This window comes from Ambystoma mexicanum, chromosome 10 (assembly GCF_040938575.1).
Source record: "Ambystoma mexicanum isolate Mex_15411 chromosome 10, UKY_AmexF1_1, whole genome shotgun sequence".
Lineage (NCBI taxonomy): Eukaryota > Metazoa > Chordata > Amphibia > Caudata > Ambystomatidae > Ambystoma > Ambystoma mexicanum.
The window spans coordinates 917,351,900-917,369,805 of NC_090932.1; the positions used below are offsets into that span (position 1 = coordinate 917,351,900).

General features: G+C 44.8%; 1 protein-coding gene across 1 annotated transcript in view; it reads left to right on the top strand.

Annotated features, from left to right (window-relative positions):
• The window catches only part of CCDC39 (coiled-coil domain 39 molecular ruler complex subunit), a 933,141-nt gene that overhangs the window by 652,878 nt on the left and 262,357 nt on the right, over nt 1–17,906 (top strand). Inside the window, exon 17 of the mRNA XM_069618669.1 lies at nt 13,137–13,277. Coding sequence (XP_069474770.1) covers nt 13,137–13,277 — 141 coding nt within the window. The remainder of the gene's footprint in view (nt 1–13,136; nt 13,278–17,906) is intronic.

Below are 17,906 nucleotides of genomic sequence, written 5' to 3' on the forward strand. Positions count from 1 at the left end.
TGTGCCCCCTATAGTATGTAGGTTCTGATGACGTTTTTTGTAAATATATACGCCTGTCTTTGCTATTGTCAGACAGAGCGCTCTCGGAGTTTGCAGAGTTCTTTGCATGCCCTATTCTGATTGATAAACTACCATTTACGCTCACCCGCACTTTGCCTTGGCCTTATTCCCATCCTGGGAGAGTCCTTCATTGTCTCTCATTGCGGGGAGGATCGTGCTGGTTGGGGACGCTTGCCTTCAGTGGTGACCCCGAAAGCGTGATTATTATTATTTTTTCCCAACGTATCCCTACTGTCCCCTTTTGGCACGAAAATCTCCGGTCGAAAAGGGATACGCACGGTGCGCCGGCTCCGGGAGGCTGCCCGCCAACGGCGACCGGTACGCTCAGAGGTGCGCACTCAACAGAGAGAGGGTACGGGATCCCGGTTGAAAAATCCCCTTTGAGTACCGCTCGCCGGAGCCGGCGCTGACTGTTGAGCGTACGGCAGCACTGCCTGGACGGACCCAGTTTCGGAGACTCTCGGTTCAAGACGGGCACGTGATTATTGAGTGCGAGCGATCATAAAGGGAGTAGAGGAGGAAGTTGAGGATAGGGAACGAGGCGGGGTAAAAAGGAGCACATTGGGTCTACTAAAGACCATCTTAAACTTTCTTTGCTTTTCTTTGCATATGGCCATTAGGATATAGAGGTGATTAAGAGATAAAAGTGACGGGAACCTAGTTCCGAGAGGGGGCGGAAGGCGGCGCCGCATAGTGCTATCTTGACTAGTACTGGGAATATATGAAAAAGTGGAAAGTAAGATAAAAGTGTCTGGTACAGGGAGACACGGAGAATATATTAGTGACTGCTATTCTTTCTATTCTTTTCTTTAGGGTTACGGGAAAAATAAAAGTGGGTCAGTACAAAACCAAAGAGATAGAGTAAAGAGACAGAGAGTTTTACCCTAAAATTGAAGATCAAACTTATATGTATATACATACATATATCTGAATAAGACGGACAGGGACAGCCGGCCAGGGAGGAAAGAGAAGACAAATTGAACTGTGAATAGAGTGTTACAGAGGGGTGTGTGAACATTGTATGTGTCAAGAGACAATTTGGTGTAATGGTTGTGTACAAATGGTCAGAAATGCACAGCCATTGAGTGATCATGGTAAGTGAGACAAGACAAAGCATCATAAAGACAAGAGTAATAAGGTGAAGTGAGTGTGTACCTTTCTGATTTTTGGGTTAACATTGTTGAGATTACTGATGGTTTGCTCTTGTACGTGCCCCCCAAAGAGAATAGAATAGAGGCTGTGCGCAGCCAATCTCATGGTGTGCAGGCAGAGGGAGGAACACGAAGGTCCCCACGATTCAGTGAGACATAAAGTACGCGAACTCACATGGTGATACGTTCGTATTGAGGTATCGAGATACATAGAGATACACAAGTACCAGGTGGGCACAAGGTATGGGGGCAGAAACACCCTTATCACATATTTGCAAGAACCTACCTGGGTACGCGGAACGGATTAAGAAATATCATGACCAATGGATCACAGAGTTGAAGGGAGAGGGGTTGCCTCAGATATGGCCCGAAGGGGGTTCATTTGACAAGAGTGTCCTAGATATGGTAGCCACATGCATTTGTTTGAAATACAAGGGGAAGCAGTTGCATAATAGGAGAGAAATATTAGATCTCTGGAGGCTGTTTGAAGAGATACCGCCGCCTAAGGCAAGGGAATTAGATCCTGATCTACCATCTACCACTGATAATCCACTAATGATACAAAAAGATGATAAAGTATTGCCAGAAGAAGAGCCACCGATAGAGGTAACAAGGTTGTACCCAATACTAAACAAGCCAGTGCCCGCAGAGGGATACAGTGACCCTACTTATGTGCCCCCACCGACAACTATCACAACCCAAGGGCCAACAGCACCCCCTCCATACGAGAGTCATAGGGAGCGAGCTCAGGTGAGCACACCGAGGGTGAACATAGAACAAATAACAGACGATCTAGAATCAAGGCTCTCCATAGCGAAAGACGAGCTCTCAAGGATAAAAAGCATATGTGAGCGGACCGCACTTAATGCAGCCAGATCAGAGCACGCATCTAGAGCACAGAGCGAGGGTAGAACATTTGAAGAAGGGTGGAAAATAGGCGAGATACTGTTCAGAATCCAGGAAGAACCGACCAGAATAATTGAACTAAAGACAAGAGAGGGATGTACTGACATTGAAGAGAGGCCTATAGGGGACAGGGAGGAGCTACTATGTGATATAAGGGATGATTTGGAAGAAAGCGACAGGTTGAGTATGGCAATGGGAGGGGGAAGCGAAGGGTTAGATGGTGCATGCTCAATGAGAACTCTGGATGATGAGTGGACGGGGCGATTAAGGAACCGGGTGGGGAAAATGGCATCATTAGGAAAATCAGGAGTGAAGGCAGGTACAGATACGACAACAAAGGGAAAGTTGCAGCTCCCGCTAATACATAGGGGAGGAGGGAGGCCGAATTACATACCCTGGGCTCAGATGGGTAAGGCCAACTTACTAAAGTTATTGCCCCCGTTATCCGGAGGGGCGAGCAAGTGGATATACGCCTTTGAGAAACACACTGCCGGGGTACCCCTAGCAATAGGGGATGTGAAGAGCTTGCTTGTATCAGCAGTGGGGGATCAGGCCGATAGAGTATGGGTCAAGGCTGGTTTCCCAGGAGTAACATTAGACTGCGATCGCCATGATGGGGCCTCCTTTAACACAGTGCGTGCAAGGGTGTGGGATACTTTGCGGGAGACGTTTCCAGATACCCCAGACTTACAGTCAGTAATGCAGTGTACAATGAATGACGGGGAAGATGCTATGGATTATATTTTTCGGGTCCAAGAGATGTGGAGAGCAGAAACGGGCACGCCCTGGTATCAATCGACATCGTTATTTTACTTCATTATAAAGAGGGGGCTCCCAAAAGAGGTGCAAAAGGCGCTCGATAAGATAGCAGGCATTGAGGCGAAAGGATGGCCTGAAATTCAGAGCATAATAGTGCACCACTGTAAGCGAATAAAAGAAAGGGAGAAGGAGGTGGCGCAGAAAAGATTGGCAGACGAAGCGAAACTAGTGCAGACAAAGTTGGTGAAGGTCGCAGCAGCAGTAGCCGCGCTCCCACACAGCAGGGAGGGAGATGAGGAAGAGGAGGGGCTGGTAGCAATACAAGGAAGGATGGCAACTAATTGGGCAGGAGCAGGACAGCGGCAGTGGAACGAGCAGGAGCAGGGCGGAGGTCCGCAGTGGCAAGAGTGGGCCCTTCGAGGGGGACGAGGTGGGTACAGGGGCCGAAGAGGAGGTGGACCAGGGTACGGGGGAATGGGAGGAAATGGATGGCAGGGTCCCAGAGGAGCGCAAGGGAGTTGTTGGAACTGCGGGAGGTGGGGACATTACTCTAGGGAGTGCAGAAGCAGACCAAACAACGGATTTCCAGAGGCAGAACATTATGGCCATCCCCATCCGTGGAGCCCATATGGTCTCCCAATGGGACAACAACAAAGAAACACAGGCCAGGGGTACAATGAGCAACAACAGGGACACCAATACAGAACACAGAATCACCCACAAAACAATGACACTATGCACTACACGCCAGGCAACCCTTTCGCGACAACAGCCAACGGAGCCCCAGCACCAGCCCCCTATAATGGCGTGTCGGTGGTTTCAGGGAGCGTATTCAACCAAGGGGGGCAATGAGACACCCCGCATAGGACAGCCCACAGAGAACACTTGCATGTCCAGTTCTATCTACCACCTGCGATGCAGCAGAGGAACCATTGGTAGGGGCGCAGATAGGCGACAAGCAGTTCATATTCATGGTGGATTCGGGAGCGGAGAAATCATGTATTAGGGAGGGCCGGTTCCCGTTATCTAATAGGAAGTTAGAGACGCAGGGGTTCTCTGGGGCTGTAAATAAAGTTCCTTACACAGAAGCATTGGATGTGACAGTAGGGGGTAAAACTGTAAAAACACCCTTACTGTATTATGAACATTCGCCAATAAATTTACTAGGAAGGGATCTTCTTAGTAAACTCAATATGACATTATCATTTACTGAGAGAGGTATAGTGTGTTCAACACCAGGAATATGCCCATTACGTGTGATGCTAGTAGTACAGGCTCACACAACTGCGCCAGAAATACGTGGTTTGCCAGTGGACGAGAGAATGTTTATTGAAGGACTAAAGACGCTGGCCCTCATAGTTCCTGAGCTAAGAAGAATGGATTGGAGAATACCGGCGGAGTTCCTCTTACGCCCAATAGTGCACCCTGACATAGCACCAGGATCAGTGGTATCATTAGACTTGCACGCTGTACAGGTATCAGCAAAAAAGATCTCTGTGATTGGAATGGACATAGAAGGATGTGAATGGCGTACAGTACTGTGTACCAATGCCAATATTGCCCTGAGAGACCTAACTGATGAGGATCTCTTTTCAGATTCGGAAGGGGATGGTGAAATAGTAATGGAAATAGCAATGCCCTGTGACATTTTAATTCAGGCTAGAGAAATCCCTGTCCAGCTGATGGCAGTGGTGGGAGCACCACCGTCATTTTTCGATGATGACATGAGGCTAGTACCAAGTAATTTGTGGACAACAGGCCCCCATGACGTAGGGTTGTTGCATGGAGTACAACCAGTGATAATAAAGCTCAAACAAGGAGCAATTCTACCCCGAGTGAAACAATATCCATTGTCCCGCGAAGCAGAAGAAGGGATAAAAGAGACAATAAATGCACTACTAGCACAAGGGATAATAGTGCCTTCAAACTCCCCATGTAACACATGCATTTACCCGATTTAAAAAGCAAAGGGACGGTCTTGGAGGATGATCCAGGATTTACGCCCCCTAAATGATGTAATACAGAAAGAGTTCCCTTTGGTCCCGAACCCTGCATCAATATTATGCAGCATCCCAAAAACGGCATCACATTTCACGGTGGTCGATTTGAAAAACGCATTTTTCTCCATCGCCTTGGCCGAAGAGAGCAGATACCTGACAGCATTTACACTGGGGGGGAAGAGATATGAACATTGTAGATTACCACAGGGATATTGTGAGAGCCCGAACATATTCAACCGCATACTACATGAAGACTTAGGGAATTTATCAGTTGAGAGTACAATTATTCAGTACGTAGACGATTTACTCGTCTGTGCACAGGATGAAGACACATGCCGAAAAGATTCAATAACACTCCTGACCCTGTTGGCCAATAAGGGGTACAAAGTAGATAAGGAAAAGCTGCAATACTGTCTGACAGAAGTTCTATACTTGGGACAGCTAATATCAAAAGATGGAAAAAGAATAATCCCCGACAGGGTAGAAGCAATAAGATCAGTAAGAGAACCCACAACAGTGAAGGAGATGCAGAAATTCTTGGGAATGTGCAACTATTGCCGAGCATGGATATTAGATTATGCAGCGTACACCAGACCCTTACTGCAACCGCTCAAGGAGGCCCAACAGGAGAACAAGAAAATAGAATGGTCAGAAGAAATGAGCGCTTCCTTCAAATCGTTTAAAGAGTTGATTTCAAGCGCTCCAGTGCTCGCGAATCCTGATTACGGGCGCAAATTTTACCTGTTCTCACACTGCAAGGGGACACTCATGACAGCTGTACTGACACAAAAGACGTCCCTAGGACACAAACCTTTGGCGTACTATAGTGGCACTTTGGATGCTGTGATGCAAGGACATTTTGCGTGCGAGCAATCGCTCGCTGCAGCCGCGTTCGCAATTGAGAAAAGTGCCACAATAGTAATGGGATGCCCTGTGACATTGTTTGTGGAACATTCATTATTTGCAATACTGGAAAGGTCAAAGAGTACACTGACCACACAGCGGGCAACCACCTATGAAATAATATTGTCCAGCGCCAATATCCATGTGGTGCGATGCAGGACAGTGAATCCGGCAACATTCATTACAGAAGCATGCACACTAGAGGACGTGCAGGAACACGATTGTGCAACTTACACAGGAGAAAGAGGGGAGGACACAGTGGCGTGCGAGAATGCCCTGACCGAGGGGGAAGTGTACTTTGTAGACAGATCAGCATCAATTGACGTGGACACAGGAGAAAAACATGTGGGTATGGCAGTGGTGGGATTAGAAGACGGTGAGTATGAGACACTAGTGCAGTACCGCCTCCCATCACATTTCTCAGCACAAGCAGCAGAACTCATTGCCCTAATAGAAGCATTACACGCAGCTAAAGGGTGCGCGGTGACAATTTACACGGATTCAGCTCACATGACGACAACAGTACATGGGGTTCTGGCAAGATGGGGACGGAGGGGGTTTAGAAGAGCAGATGGGACTCCAGTGCAACATGCAGAATTACTGAAGGAGTTAATTGAAGCCCTACGAGATCCCACCATGGTAGCAATAGTGAAGTGCCAAGCACATACGTCCAACACAGACGTTGTGTCTTTGGGAAACGCGGCAGCGGACGCGGCGGCCAAAGAAGCATCATACTTTGCGAAATATGAAGCAGGTGAGTACATGCTACAGCAGAAGACAAACAAGGAGCTTCCAGAAGGGTACAATACAATGCCTATCTCACAAATACTAGAGTTGCAGGAAGGAGCAAGTGCAGATGAAAAGGCGATGTGGGTAAAACGAGGGTGCAGCCAATCAGCAACAGACTTACTGTGGCGACAAAATAACTCAGGAAAAGTGGTAATGCCAGTGAAATTATTAGAAATAGCGTTTCAACAATTACACTTCCCAGCACACAACACGAAACAACACATTGCAGCAGAAATACAGGAAGAGTGGTTCGTGCCCTGTCTTCAGGAGCACTTGTCTAGATTAACATTGGAGTGCACAACATGCCAGATATACAGTTCAGGAATGACATTACGTACACTAAGGGGAACAATTCCAAGACCGATTGGGCCATTCAGAGAGCTACATATTGACTACGCAGACATGGGAGAAAGGTGTAATGGGGCACGTTACATGATTGTGGTTGTGTGCCCATTTTCAAGGTGGGTGGAAGCAGGTCCATGTGCACGGCCTGATGCTAAAAGCGCTGTGCGAAGTTCCTAGTGAGAGAAGTATTTCCGCGCTGGGGAATTTGTGACGTGATTCGCTCAGACAACGGCTCTCACTTTGTAAATGAACTCTTCAAGGAAGTAACAACACTGTTGGGAAAAAAGCATAAATTGTGCTCGATTTATCATCCTCAAAGTAATGGCGTAGTGGAAAAGATGAACGGCCTCTTAAAAGGAAGATTATCGAAACTATGCTTTTCATTAAAAAAGAACTGGATTAACTGTTTGCCCCTTGCGCTGTTTGAGCTGAGAAATCAGCCAAGCAAGGATCACCATTTGTCCCCGCACGAAATTGTGACTGGGAGACGAATGCACACAGCACACTCCCCACTGCGCGAACACTCAGATGCACACAGAAGCGCTGCGATATTGGGAGATGAGTTCACAGACTACTTGAAAAAATTAACAAGGGCAGCGCGCGCAATATCAAAGCAGCTTTCACCACCGTTCACGAGAGAAGAGGGAAACACAACAGGGTCAGTTACAGAGCCTGAAGCCCAGGTACAACTGACGCCGGGTGAATTCATTTATGTCCGGAGCTTTGTGCGCCGGTGGAATGCACCACGGTTCCATGGCCCATACGAAGTGGTGTTTTGCACCCCAACAGCTGTAAAAGTAAAGGGCCTCAAGTATTGGATACATTTGACGGATTTACGAAGAGCATATAATAATGTGCAGGAAGAGGTGGATGAGAGGGCACAGACAACAGCAAACAATGTTTCAAATGAAAAGAATGTGTGAATATGAACTTGTGTGTGACAGAAGTGCACCTGAATGCGAAAGTTGCTGACAAGTAGAATTACTTTTAAGAGTATTTAAAAAAAAAAAAAAAATGTGTGTTATGAATTTATATGTAAATAATGATGTGATAAAAATACTTAGTGTCTACTCCCTTGTCTGTGCATCCCCAACCCTACTGCCCTACCCGCTTCCATTCCCTGTCAATATATACTGGTGCTGGTAGTGCCAGCAAAATGTTTACATTCATGCACTTAATGCACTTTTATATCTCAAACAGGAGCTACCATGGCATCTAACGGGCAGCCTGCAACGGATAGATGTATTAGATATAGAGAATTGTTAGCTGAGAGATGCAGATACTCGTATGAGTGTGGATTGTCTGTGTGCATTACATTGTTTTTTACAATAATGTTTGGCCTGGTTACATATTGGTTCATAGCGTTCATCTCTATCGAGATGAACGAGGGGGGAGGGATTAACAGTACTACTGTGACCAATGCAACAGCAAGTGTAAATACTAAAGAAGGTGATTTTTTGGTATGGGACGGAACTAAACTTGTATGGGGATATTATACCACACCACCCAATGCTGTCATCTCGAAAAATGAAGGGCTACAGGGAGAAATGCAAAATAACACAGTGTCTCCGCAAAAATATCTAATTACAATGCATGCAGTTTAAATGACCGAAACCCCTCCGCCATATCCTGGTTGTATAACACCCCCACCAGCCAGCCTGCCCCCATAGCAAAAAACACACTGACAGACAAGGTGAAGGAAGAAAATGAAAGAATGATAGCAACACACGAAATATTATATGATGATTGGGCAAAGGGGGGCGGGAAGGAGAAAGGGGGGCCCACTTTGTCCATCGCCAATGAAGCTGGGAAGTACATGAGGAACAAAAATAACAGACGAAAAAGGGACACGGGAAGGAGGAAGTATGATGAGTATTATGGGTTAGGACTAGATAAAATGGAAGACCCACGACACCCCCACCAAACAAATAAATGGTATGCGGACATGAGTGCGACAGCCAAACAAACAACAAATGAAAGCTGTTATGTCTGCTCCCTCATTCCCCATGCTTCAGGCACACCCAAGGTATTGTTACCCAAAGAGTTGCCTATTGTAGATGCCCAATGTCTCCTTCATCTCACGTTGTGCAGAATTAAGAACACCTTCCAGGCACATGAGGTTACTTTTAGGATGCTGCAGAATGAGAAAACTTGCTATCTAAAAACAGTAGGAGTGGTATGTCTGGAAGAACCATTTTTTATAATACAAGGGACACTTTTTTCAGACAACAAGTGGAAGGACGAAGAAGTAATGTGTATGGCTGAAGCACTGAGGGGTGTGGCACCAGAGAAATTGCAATGGATAGAAGGAACGCGCACACCAGTATGGAAGGAACACATTTCAAAACTAACTTGGGTAACAGACATTGAAAAACCCTTAAAGCTGCAGAAGGAAATAGACTATGAACTGTGTTTTAAAGGAGAGGGGAAAGCCTCCATGGGGACAAACAAGAACTGTAACAAGACCCTCACCATCCCAGATTTAAGAAAAGGGACAGCGGCCCTGATGGACACGTACTGGGTATGTGGCAACCAGGCATACCTGCACCTCCCACAATCATGGAGTGGCAGCTGCTCAATGGCCACTCTGCACTCAGCACTAATGGTAATCCCAGAAAACCACATTGATGGGAGCAAAAGGACGCGAGAAAACACACAACAGAGTGCGGGCCAGCCCACTGCAGAGTCACAAATCTATGTCCTGTCTTCCGGGAACAAGGAAGAGGTGTTGTCCCGAAACAGACGAGCATCAAACTACATATCAAAGGCATCGTCAGAGTTGCTGGCACAGATCCCAGACAGATATCGATTATTCAGCTCGGCAGAAACATTCTTTGCCTCACTCATCCCAAGTATCCAGGCAAGAGCAAACGCAAAATGGCTCCAGATAACACGTTGGGAGCTGATCCAGCTGGCAAATGACACTGAAGAAGGGTTCAACGTAATAAAAGTGGAACTAAGAGCATTACGGCTGATGACCATGCAAAACAGGTATGTCTTGGGCCTGTTGACAGCGATGGATGGAGGTGTTTGCCGAAAAATCGGAAGTGCCTGCTGCACTTTCGTACCTTCCGAAGACGCAGACAACGGCTCCCTGTCCCATGTGATCGAAGCAGTACATAACCTAGGAGAAAGAATGAGAATGGAAGGTGGTGCGGAAGAAAGCACTTGGTTCGACAATATTTTCTCCTGGGTTCCATCATGGCTGGGAATGACTATGAAATTTTTGATGCCAGCTGTGGTGTTCCTCCTCTTTATTTTTTGCCTGTGCCAGGTGGGTCTTCGATGTTGTGCTAACGCAGTACCGAATGGTGCAATGATAATGGTGACAATGGGCAACACCCGTGGTACAATACAAACTATGCAGGAAGCGCAGGTACAAACAGGAACAGATGACACACCAAGATATCAGCTAGTGCCTAGGTATCACGACAAGGATATCGTAGATAAATTGTGGCATACCACCATTAGAGAGCCCCGTGTACTAGAATGGTACCAGGAGGTGTGGGTAGACTTGGAAGGAGAGAGCGGATGTATATACCTGACTTGTACCCCAGATGAGTATGCTAGGAGAGGTGAGAGCTTAAGGGGGGTGTGCAGAGCGTGGATGCCCATAAAAGGCACACCTGCATGGGATGACGCAATAATTGACGAAGAAGAGTGCAGGAGATTGGGGGATTTAAAGAATTCGTTACTTAAGTAACGAAAGGGGGGAAATGTAGGGGAGGATTGGTCCAAAAGACCCCCCTTGCCTACATCCCCTTCCCAGGTGAGGGCCATGGCTCATCGGGCGTCCCCTCCTTACCACCAGGGCCCAGGTGGTGGATGGCTCACCTGCTGAAGACATGCCCAAACGTATTGAATTTAGCTAGGCCTCAAACCATTTTGTCTAAATAAAGATGGTGTGAGCTCGGCGCACTGCAGCGCAGCCCCCACCTTTGGAGAGTTTCAATTATCCCTGTGGCCACAGCTCCCTGGCAGATCCGCTGTGAGCCCGTTCCCAAGAACAAGACGGACATGAGCTAGTGTAAGATGCCAACACTGTAACATTTCACCTTCCGCAGTGTATCACTGCTCCCAACATGACCCGGCCAGCAGAGCCTGGGTGGAAAAAGAACTGTAAAATGGCCATCGGATAAAAGCAAAAGTTCCCAAATACTAATGCCAAAACTACCTGCAATGGGCGCATTTTCTCCACAAACCTCTTTGATTAGAAAACCTGTAAAATATACAGACATGGCAGAATACATGTTCACATGGCATTAGCAATGAAGCACCCACACTACTGCAGTTATGTGCAAATAGTAGAAGCGTCCCGGGGGGTTATTTGTTATGCGTATCATTGAAAAGTTTACACCCCACGGTCCCTCGCCATAACCGAACTAATGCTGCTAGAGTGCAAAGAAAGACAAATGCAACCATACTAAGGGCTCATGTGAAGGACGCGCGAGAATGACCCTTCATGTGTGTATGTCCAAGCCCCTTATGTGCCACTACCGTCACGTACGGTGGCAAGTCGTTTTCTATGTGCTCCACCAACCTCACTACTACCTCACTTACTGCAAATGTATATGCATATAACCAAATGTTGTAGTTGTTAAAACATAGTGTACAAATAATGTGCTCAGACTGGCTATATTTGAGAGGCAGTTAGCAAAGTTAAAATGAATGATTCAAATGAGTATTGTATAGTATTCAAATGTTTATGATGCTTTCACCTAAAATCGGCAACACACGAGGAAGATACCTTTGTGAATATGTGCAAGGCCATTCCCCCTCCCTCCCTGCGAAGACTGCCAAACGAGAGAACAGAGGCCCGCGCCGCCCTGCTCCACCTCCCCCAACTAGGCTGGAGCCGCTTCAAAGATTTGTAGTCCCCTCTGCACCACCCAAGGCCACGGCCCGCCACCTGCATTATTTACAGCCCAGTAGTAAACCTCCGCCTGAATACACAAATCCAAAGGCGCCCTCTCTTAAGTCCCACAACCCACCGGATCACCTTAGGTTAATGGCCCCTGTAAAATAAGGACACCCAATATTATGGCAACACTACAGCAGCACATTCATAACGACTTCTAACAAGACAGGAGGGCATGTACCGCCTGTCCCATGCCCTGAGACCTAGCCCCACGACCTATGGTACCCGGTCAACAGGACACTGGTAACCATGTAATGATGAATCGCCATCAAACCCCTCTTGAGGTGCATTCCTCCTGTGTTGCATTAACCTGTAGAATAACCTATTGGAAGATTTACTAAAGAAGATAATATTGCAATGACTGAATGACTGCGGTGTGCATGGCCTAGGGCAAAGAAGTCAGGAAAAGACATTCATCTCTGACACTGGCCACAGTGGCACAACAACACCGCCCGGATGAATCCAGCTGACCTGCCAGGCCCAACCCACGAGGCTGACCAGTGACGTCCTCCAGCCAAGGCCAACCACATCGCAGCAGCACCTATAGCTAGTCGTCACCACCCAATCCCATTGAACTTGTGCCCCCTATAGTATGTAGGTTCTGATGACTTTGTAAATATATACGCCTGTCTTTGCTATTGTCAGACAGAGCGCTCTCGGAGTTTGCAGAGTTCTTTGCATGCCCTATTCTGATTGATAAACTCCCATTTACGCTCACCCGCACTTTGCCTTGGCCTTATTCCCATCCTGGGAGAGTCCTTCATTGTCTCTCATTGCGGGGAGGATCGTGCTGGTTGGGGACGCTTGCCTTCAAGTGTCAATGCACCCGCCTGTTGTAGGACTGTCAAAAAAAGCTTCTAGGGCAGATTGTCTCATGGCTTTTATCCTGTTTGGGAGTGGGAGGCTAGATCCTCAGCCCAAGCTATTAGACTTACCCACATTGAGAAGGACTGCACTTCATGGTCACCCGATGATGGACTTGGGAAGGATCCCCCTTATTCCTGCTCTTGGGGACACATGATATGTTATTTATAACACGCTTAATACCCAGAGGGTTCATAGATTGGGTTCTGTCCCCGGAGTTCCCCAGCCTTCCTATACAAGTTTAAAATGGGTAACCTTGTCGCCGGCCTTATAGATCAAGTTGAGAACAATGAAATAACAATTAACGTAAAATATCTCTTTATAACAGAATACTAAGCAAGCTTTTAATGTTAAAGTAAGAAACAGTGGTCACTGCGTTACCAATACATTTATTTTGTTTTGATTTAAATATAAATAACATTACCACTTTTTTTCTTTTAGACCATGAAAAATACACTTGACTGTCTGTTGAAAGATGAAGCTTCTTATCAGGCGACGATTGATGAAAAGATATCTTACTCTACACAATTAAATAAAGAAACAGAAGAGCAGAACCAAAAACTGGAAAGAGTAATGAAACAGGTAGGTTTTATCAAATCTCAACTCTACATTAGCTGGTTTTGTGTATAAATATGTGTACTTAATGGACTTATCCGTTTGTATGTTTCATATAATGCCGCTTTTGCTTGCTTCAGAGTGCTGAGAGGCACAGAAATTTAGCATGAATAAGGAGTTTATGAAATACAGATAGATGTGACGTGCCGAGCCCGCCATGAATCTAAGGATTTCTATATTGTGTTAACTTGCTACCCAACGATTTACATTTAACCTTTCTTTACAAAATGCAAACATAGTTAAAATGTTGACTGAGCACTGTATGTTGATGACAAAACAGAGGAATAACAACCAGAATAGATTAATATATTTTTTTACTTGAATGTATTTTATACTTATTGTATTATTTGGTGTATAGAGACTTTTATGCAATCTTTAAAGTGAATCACAACATTATTTCATGCAACCATGGGATCTTTTTTTCTATCATTTCCCAAAATCAACATTATTTCATACAACCACGTGACCTTTTTTTCTATCCTTTCCCAAAATCAAACAGTGGGTAGTATGATTTTATGATCATTCTTAACCAAACCACAATGTTTGTATAAAGTATCATGTTCTTCATGCAAAGCCTCACTGTATATTATTAGGTGTCTCAGATTGCCCATACAATTTGTATTACAGATTTGTAAGTAATGCAGTGTATGTGTATCTTTAGCCCATAGCCTCAGTTTCAAATGAAATCTATTGAATCATAGCAACATATACATACTTCTATGGGGACAGAGAAACCCTTTATATATATGCAGGTATTTAATTAACAGCATCAATATGCTTTAAGCATTTCTCCAGACTCTTCAGCTTCCCGAGATGCTCCGTTTCTGATTTGCTCACTCTCTCCAGGCTTACTTTTAATCTTGTATTTTGCTGTAAAAATGTCATATTCATGAATGGCCAGAATATTCAATCTATCAATCAACAGTAGTGTCCAAATTCCTTCCTGTCTCCCATTGATCTATTTGTTAAATGATTTTATTGAATAGTCAAGCTCGTCATCCCTTAAGACTGCCAAATTCCTCAGGAGCAAAACAACCTTCCTCAGTTTAGCCATTTCATCGAAAGACTTTAGTCTGTATTCTAGTCTAATCATCTCAAAGTGAGTAAATTCAGGAAGGCCTAGAGCCAAGTCTCCAACAGATCCTTTCAACTTTTAACCAATTTGCATTGCTAAAAGCCCACAATTCACAGTCATAAAGGAACGCTGCTGTTGGCTTTAATGTCTAATGTTTCATTAATGGAAAACTACTAAATGCACCATTGTTGGGGTGGTCAGGAAGAGTACCCGTAATTACGAGTGGTTCATGTTGTGTACGCTGTATTAATAACTAGGGGTGGCAGCGGCAAACTGGGCGCCATGTTGCAATGTCATATGTATCAAGTGTAGTTAATTATGGATGTGATATGTTACTTTTTAGTGTTACGGTTTAGAATTGATACATATTAGAATTGAGAGAGAAAAAAAGAAATGTAGTGGGGTTTTGTGAGTTTATTCAGACTTCATAGTTAGCATCTGCGCAATTAATTTTAGGTAGCTGGGACATTATGGTTTCGGACTTGGTGTTGACAGAGGAAGAATGAGTCACCAGTAGAAGGTCCGCTTGTGAACAGGACAAAGGTGTATGGTTTAACAGCTCCGCAAGGAACAGATGTAATTTTGCCCATTGCATTGAAGTCGTGTAGAGGTGGTTGACCATTTGCTTGGGCTGGCATAAAAGATGAGGCCGAGGCCAGGGTATCCGGGGTTGAATTGTTTTCACAGGGTGAAATTAGAGGCTGTATGTGCTGGAGTAGTGGTCACATAAATTAGAATGTTTTAAGAGGAGCCATGAGTCTGGGGTGGATCGCAATCAGTAGTTCAAAGAGAATCCTGTTTGTTCAGCCTTTGCTCGTATTGCTAAAATATTCAAGCGGGCCATGTGCAATCACACTTAAGGTTAAAGGCTCTAGGCCAGTTGTTACTCACTGATGAATTATGTTATATGTGAATGTTTCATTGTACCATGATGTCACGACCTACCACGGACCAATCCAGAGCAAAGGTGGACTTGGAATAGGAATTGAAGATGGTCGTAAAGATTGTCGATGACCAATGAGAAAAAAATGAATTTGTAAAAGATGGAAGTTCTTAGAAAATCATGTTTGTCCAATTATGCTTGAGGGGTGACGGGGTAACACAATACCTGCGACTGTTGCCAAAATGTATAACAATGCATCAATTGATGCAGTTTGTTGAGACTTGGGTTGGTTTGGTTCCACAGAACTATCCAACCGTTCCCCAGATTTGTGTACAATAAACCTTGCTTTACATACAAAACGTGCACTTGTTCCTCAGGTCATTGACACGGTTTGGGCAGAGGTATTAGAGGTCTTGCCCCTACACCGTTCACCAGATGAAATTCCATAATTTGCACCCCTTTTTATAAGAATATCTTGGTTGGGTTTCCAGCTATATTTATTGGTAAAAGTTACACCCAAGTAATTGTGTTTTTTTGTTTCAATGCAGTGCCTGTCCAAGTATCATTTTTGTGTCTTGTTTTTCACTTATTTCATATACATCATAATTTTAGTTTTCTTTTACTTCATCTCTAACTATAGACATTTAATATGGATGGGACCCCACTTCGTCTCTTCAATGCAAAGTTCAAAATGTGTCAGATATGTTATGGCTAAAGCACTGGTATACCTGAAACACTGTCCTACTGTAGGGTATAACTTAGGAGTGAACAAACCTAAAACTTCAAATGTCTCTGCCAAACACAAGTTAAATAGTAGGGGTGCCAACACAAACCCCAGCTTTAGAACTCTACGTGTTGGAGTTCACTGTGTTGATTTTCCATGTGCGTTTGGTTTAGCTTTAACCACATATTATGCATTTAAAGCCTCAAGCATCCATAATAGGCCTTATGGTATCCTCCACAGAGGCAGTTTTAACCAAAATGTGACGTGATTGACACGATTAAAAGCTGTAGTCGGATCTATATATAGGAAATAAAATAATCTTTAAAGATCATTGACGGTATTAGTTACATACTCTGTAACCAGCAGATTGACGGTGTACCATGTCCTTTCCTAACGAATGCTTGATATATAGGGAGTATCAATATTTCTCCTACCCTCAATGATAGTTTTTGTAATATATCTTAGCAACGCATTTTGACAAAGCCTATATCAATAGTTTCCCACATAATCCCTTGGAATCTTTTTGTATACCCGAATAAAAATGCTGAACTTCCATGCTCTGGGAATTTTACCATGCTAGCATTTAAAATTAGAGCCTGTCCTCAACTACTGCAAGCTGCTTTAAGAATATCAATACCGAACCTGTCTCGTCATTAAAGTCCAGACTTTTTTGTGTCCTTGATTATCCGAATAATACATCCAGGATTATTTTATTTTTACATCTGTGTAGCGCCTGGACCCGGAGATATCACAGCGCTTGTAGTAACAGTAAGTAACATTAAAGAATAAACATTGCCATCAAGAGTCTAATACATTGTCATCCAGGGTCAGTTAAGCATATTTGTCGAACAGCCAGGTTTTTAAGATTTATTTTTAATTTAGATAGCAAGAGTTAATTTCTGTTGTGGTTGGGGAGAATGTTTCAGAGGGTGGGGGCCGTAAAACAGTAACTGGCCCCTGCTGCACGTTTATGTTTGAATCTGGGTAGAAAAAGCGATTGACTGGATGAAGATCGGAGGCATCGGGTCCCTGGATAAGTTATGATGCAGTGGTGAGAAAGGAGGGGGTGTTTTGGTGGAGAAATTGGTGTGCTAGGACAAGTGTTTTGAAGACGATTATTGCTTTTATGGGAAGTGAGCTTCCCTTCTACTGTGATGTGGTTGAAAAGCTTGAGGCCTAGTGCAGCTCTTTGTGCCTTGTTTTGGAGTAGTTGAAGTTTAGCAATGTTCCTTGAAGAGGTGCCGGAGAACAAAACGTTACAGTAGTCAAGCCTGCTACCGATGATGGCCCGGCTAGGGTCAGGCAGTTGGAGGGAGAGATGAATTTCCTGCTCAAAGTGATGACCTTAGCTGTGTAGAATGTGGAGGAGGCCAGCGCATTAATGTGGCGGCACATGTTGAGTTCTGAATTGAGGTAAACACCAAGTGTTTTGACTTTTTGGGGTACCTGAATGGTGGTTCTGTCAATGGGGAAGGAGGAGTATGAATGATCGAGGGAGCTTAGACGTGAGGTGAGCCTACAATTAGTAGCTCGGTCTTCTCGTCATTTAAGCAGAGATTGTGGGTTGACATCCAGTTCTGTATGCCATTGTATGTCTGGTTAATCAGATAGACATCTTGGGTGTACTTTCCTGTGATCAGTAGTAGAACTTGCATGTCGACCGTAAAGTTAGTGTATGGGATCCCTAGGGTATCAAGGTGATCGAGGAGGAGTTTGGTGTAAGTATTGTTCAGTGCAGGGGAAATGCAAGAGCTTTGGGGGACACTGCATGGGTCTGGGATGGGGTCGGCAGAGTGGTCACCTATGAAGACTTTGGATGTACATTTACTCGGGAAGGATTTGATCCAGTGAACTGCCTCATTGGAGAAGTGAAAGTTTGTAAGCAGGTGCTGGCAAAGGATATTGTGGTCTTCA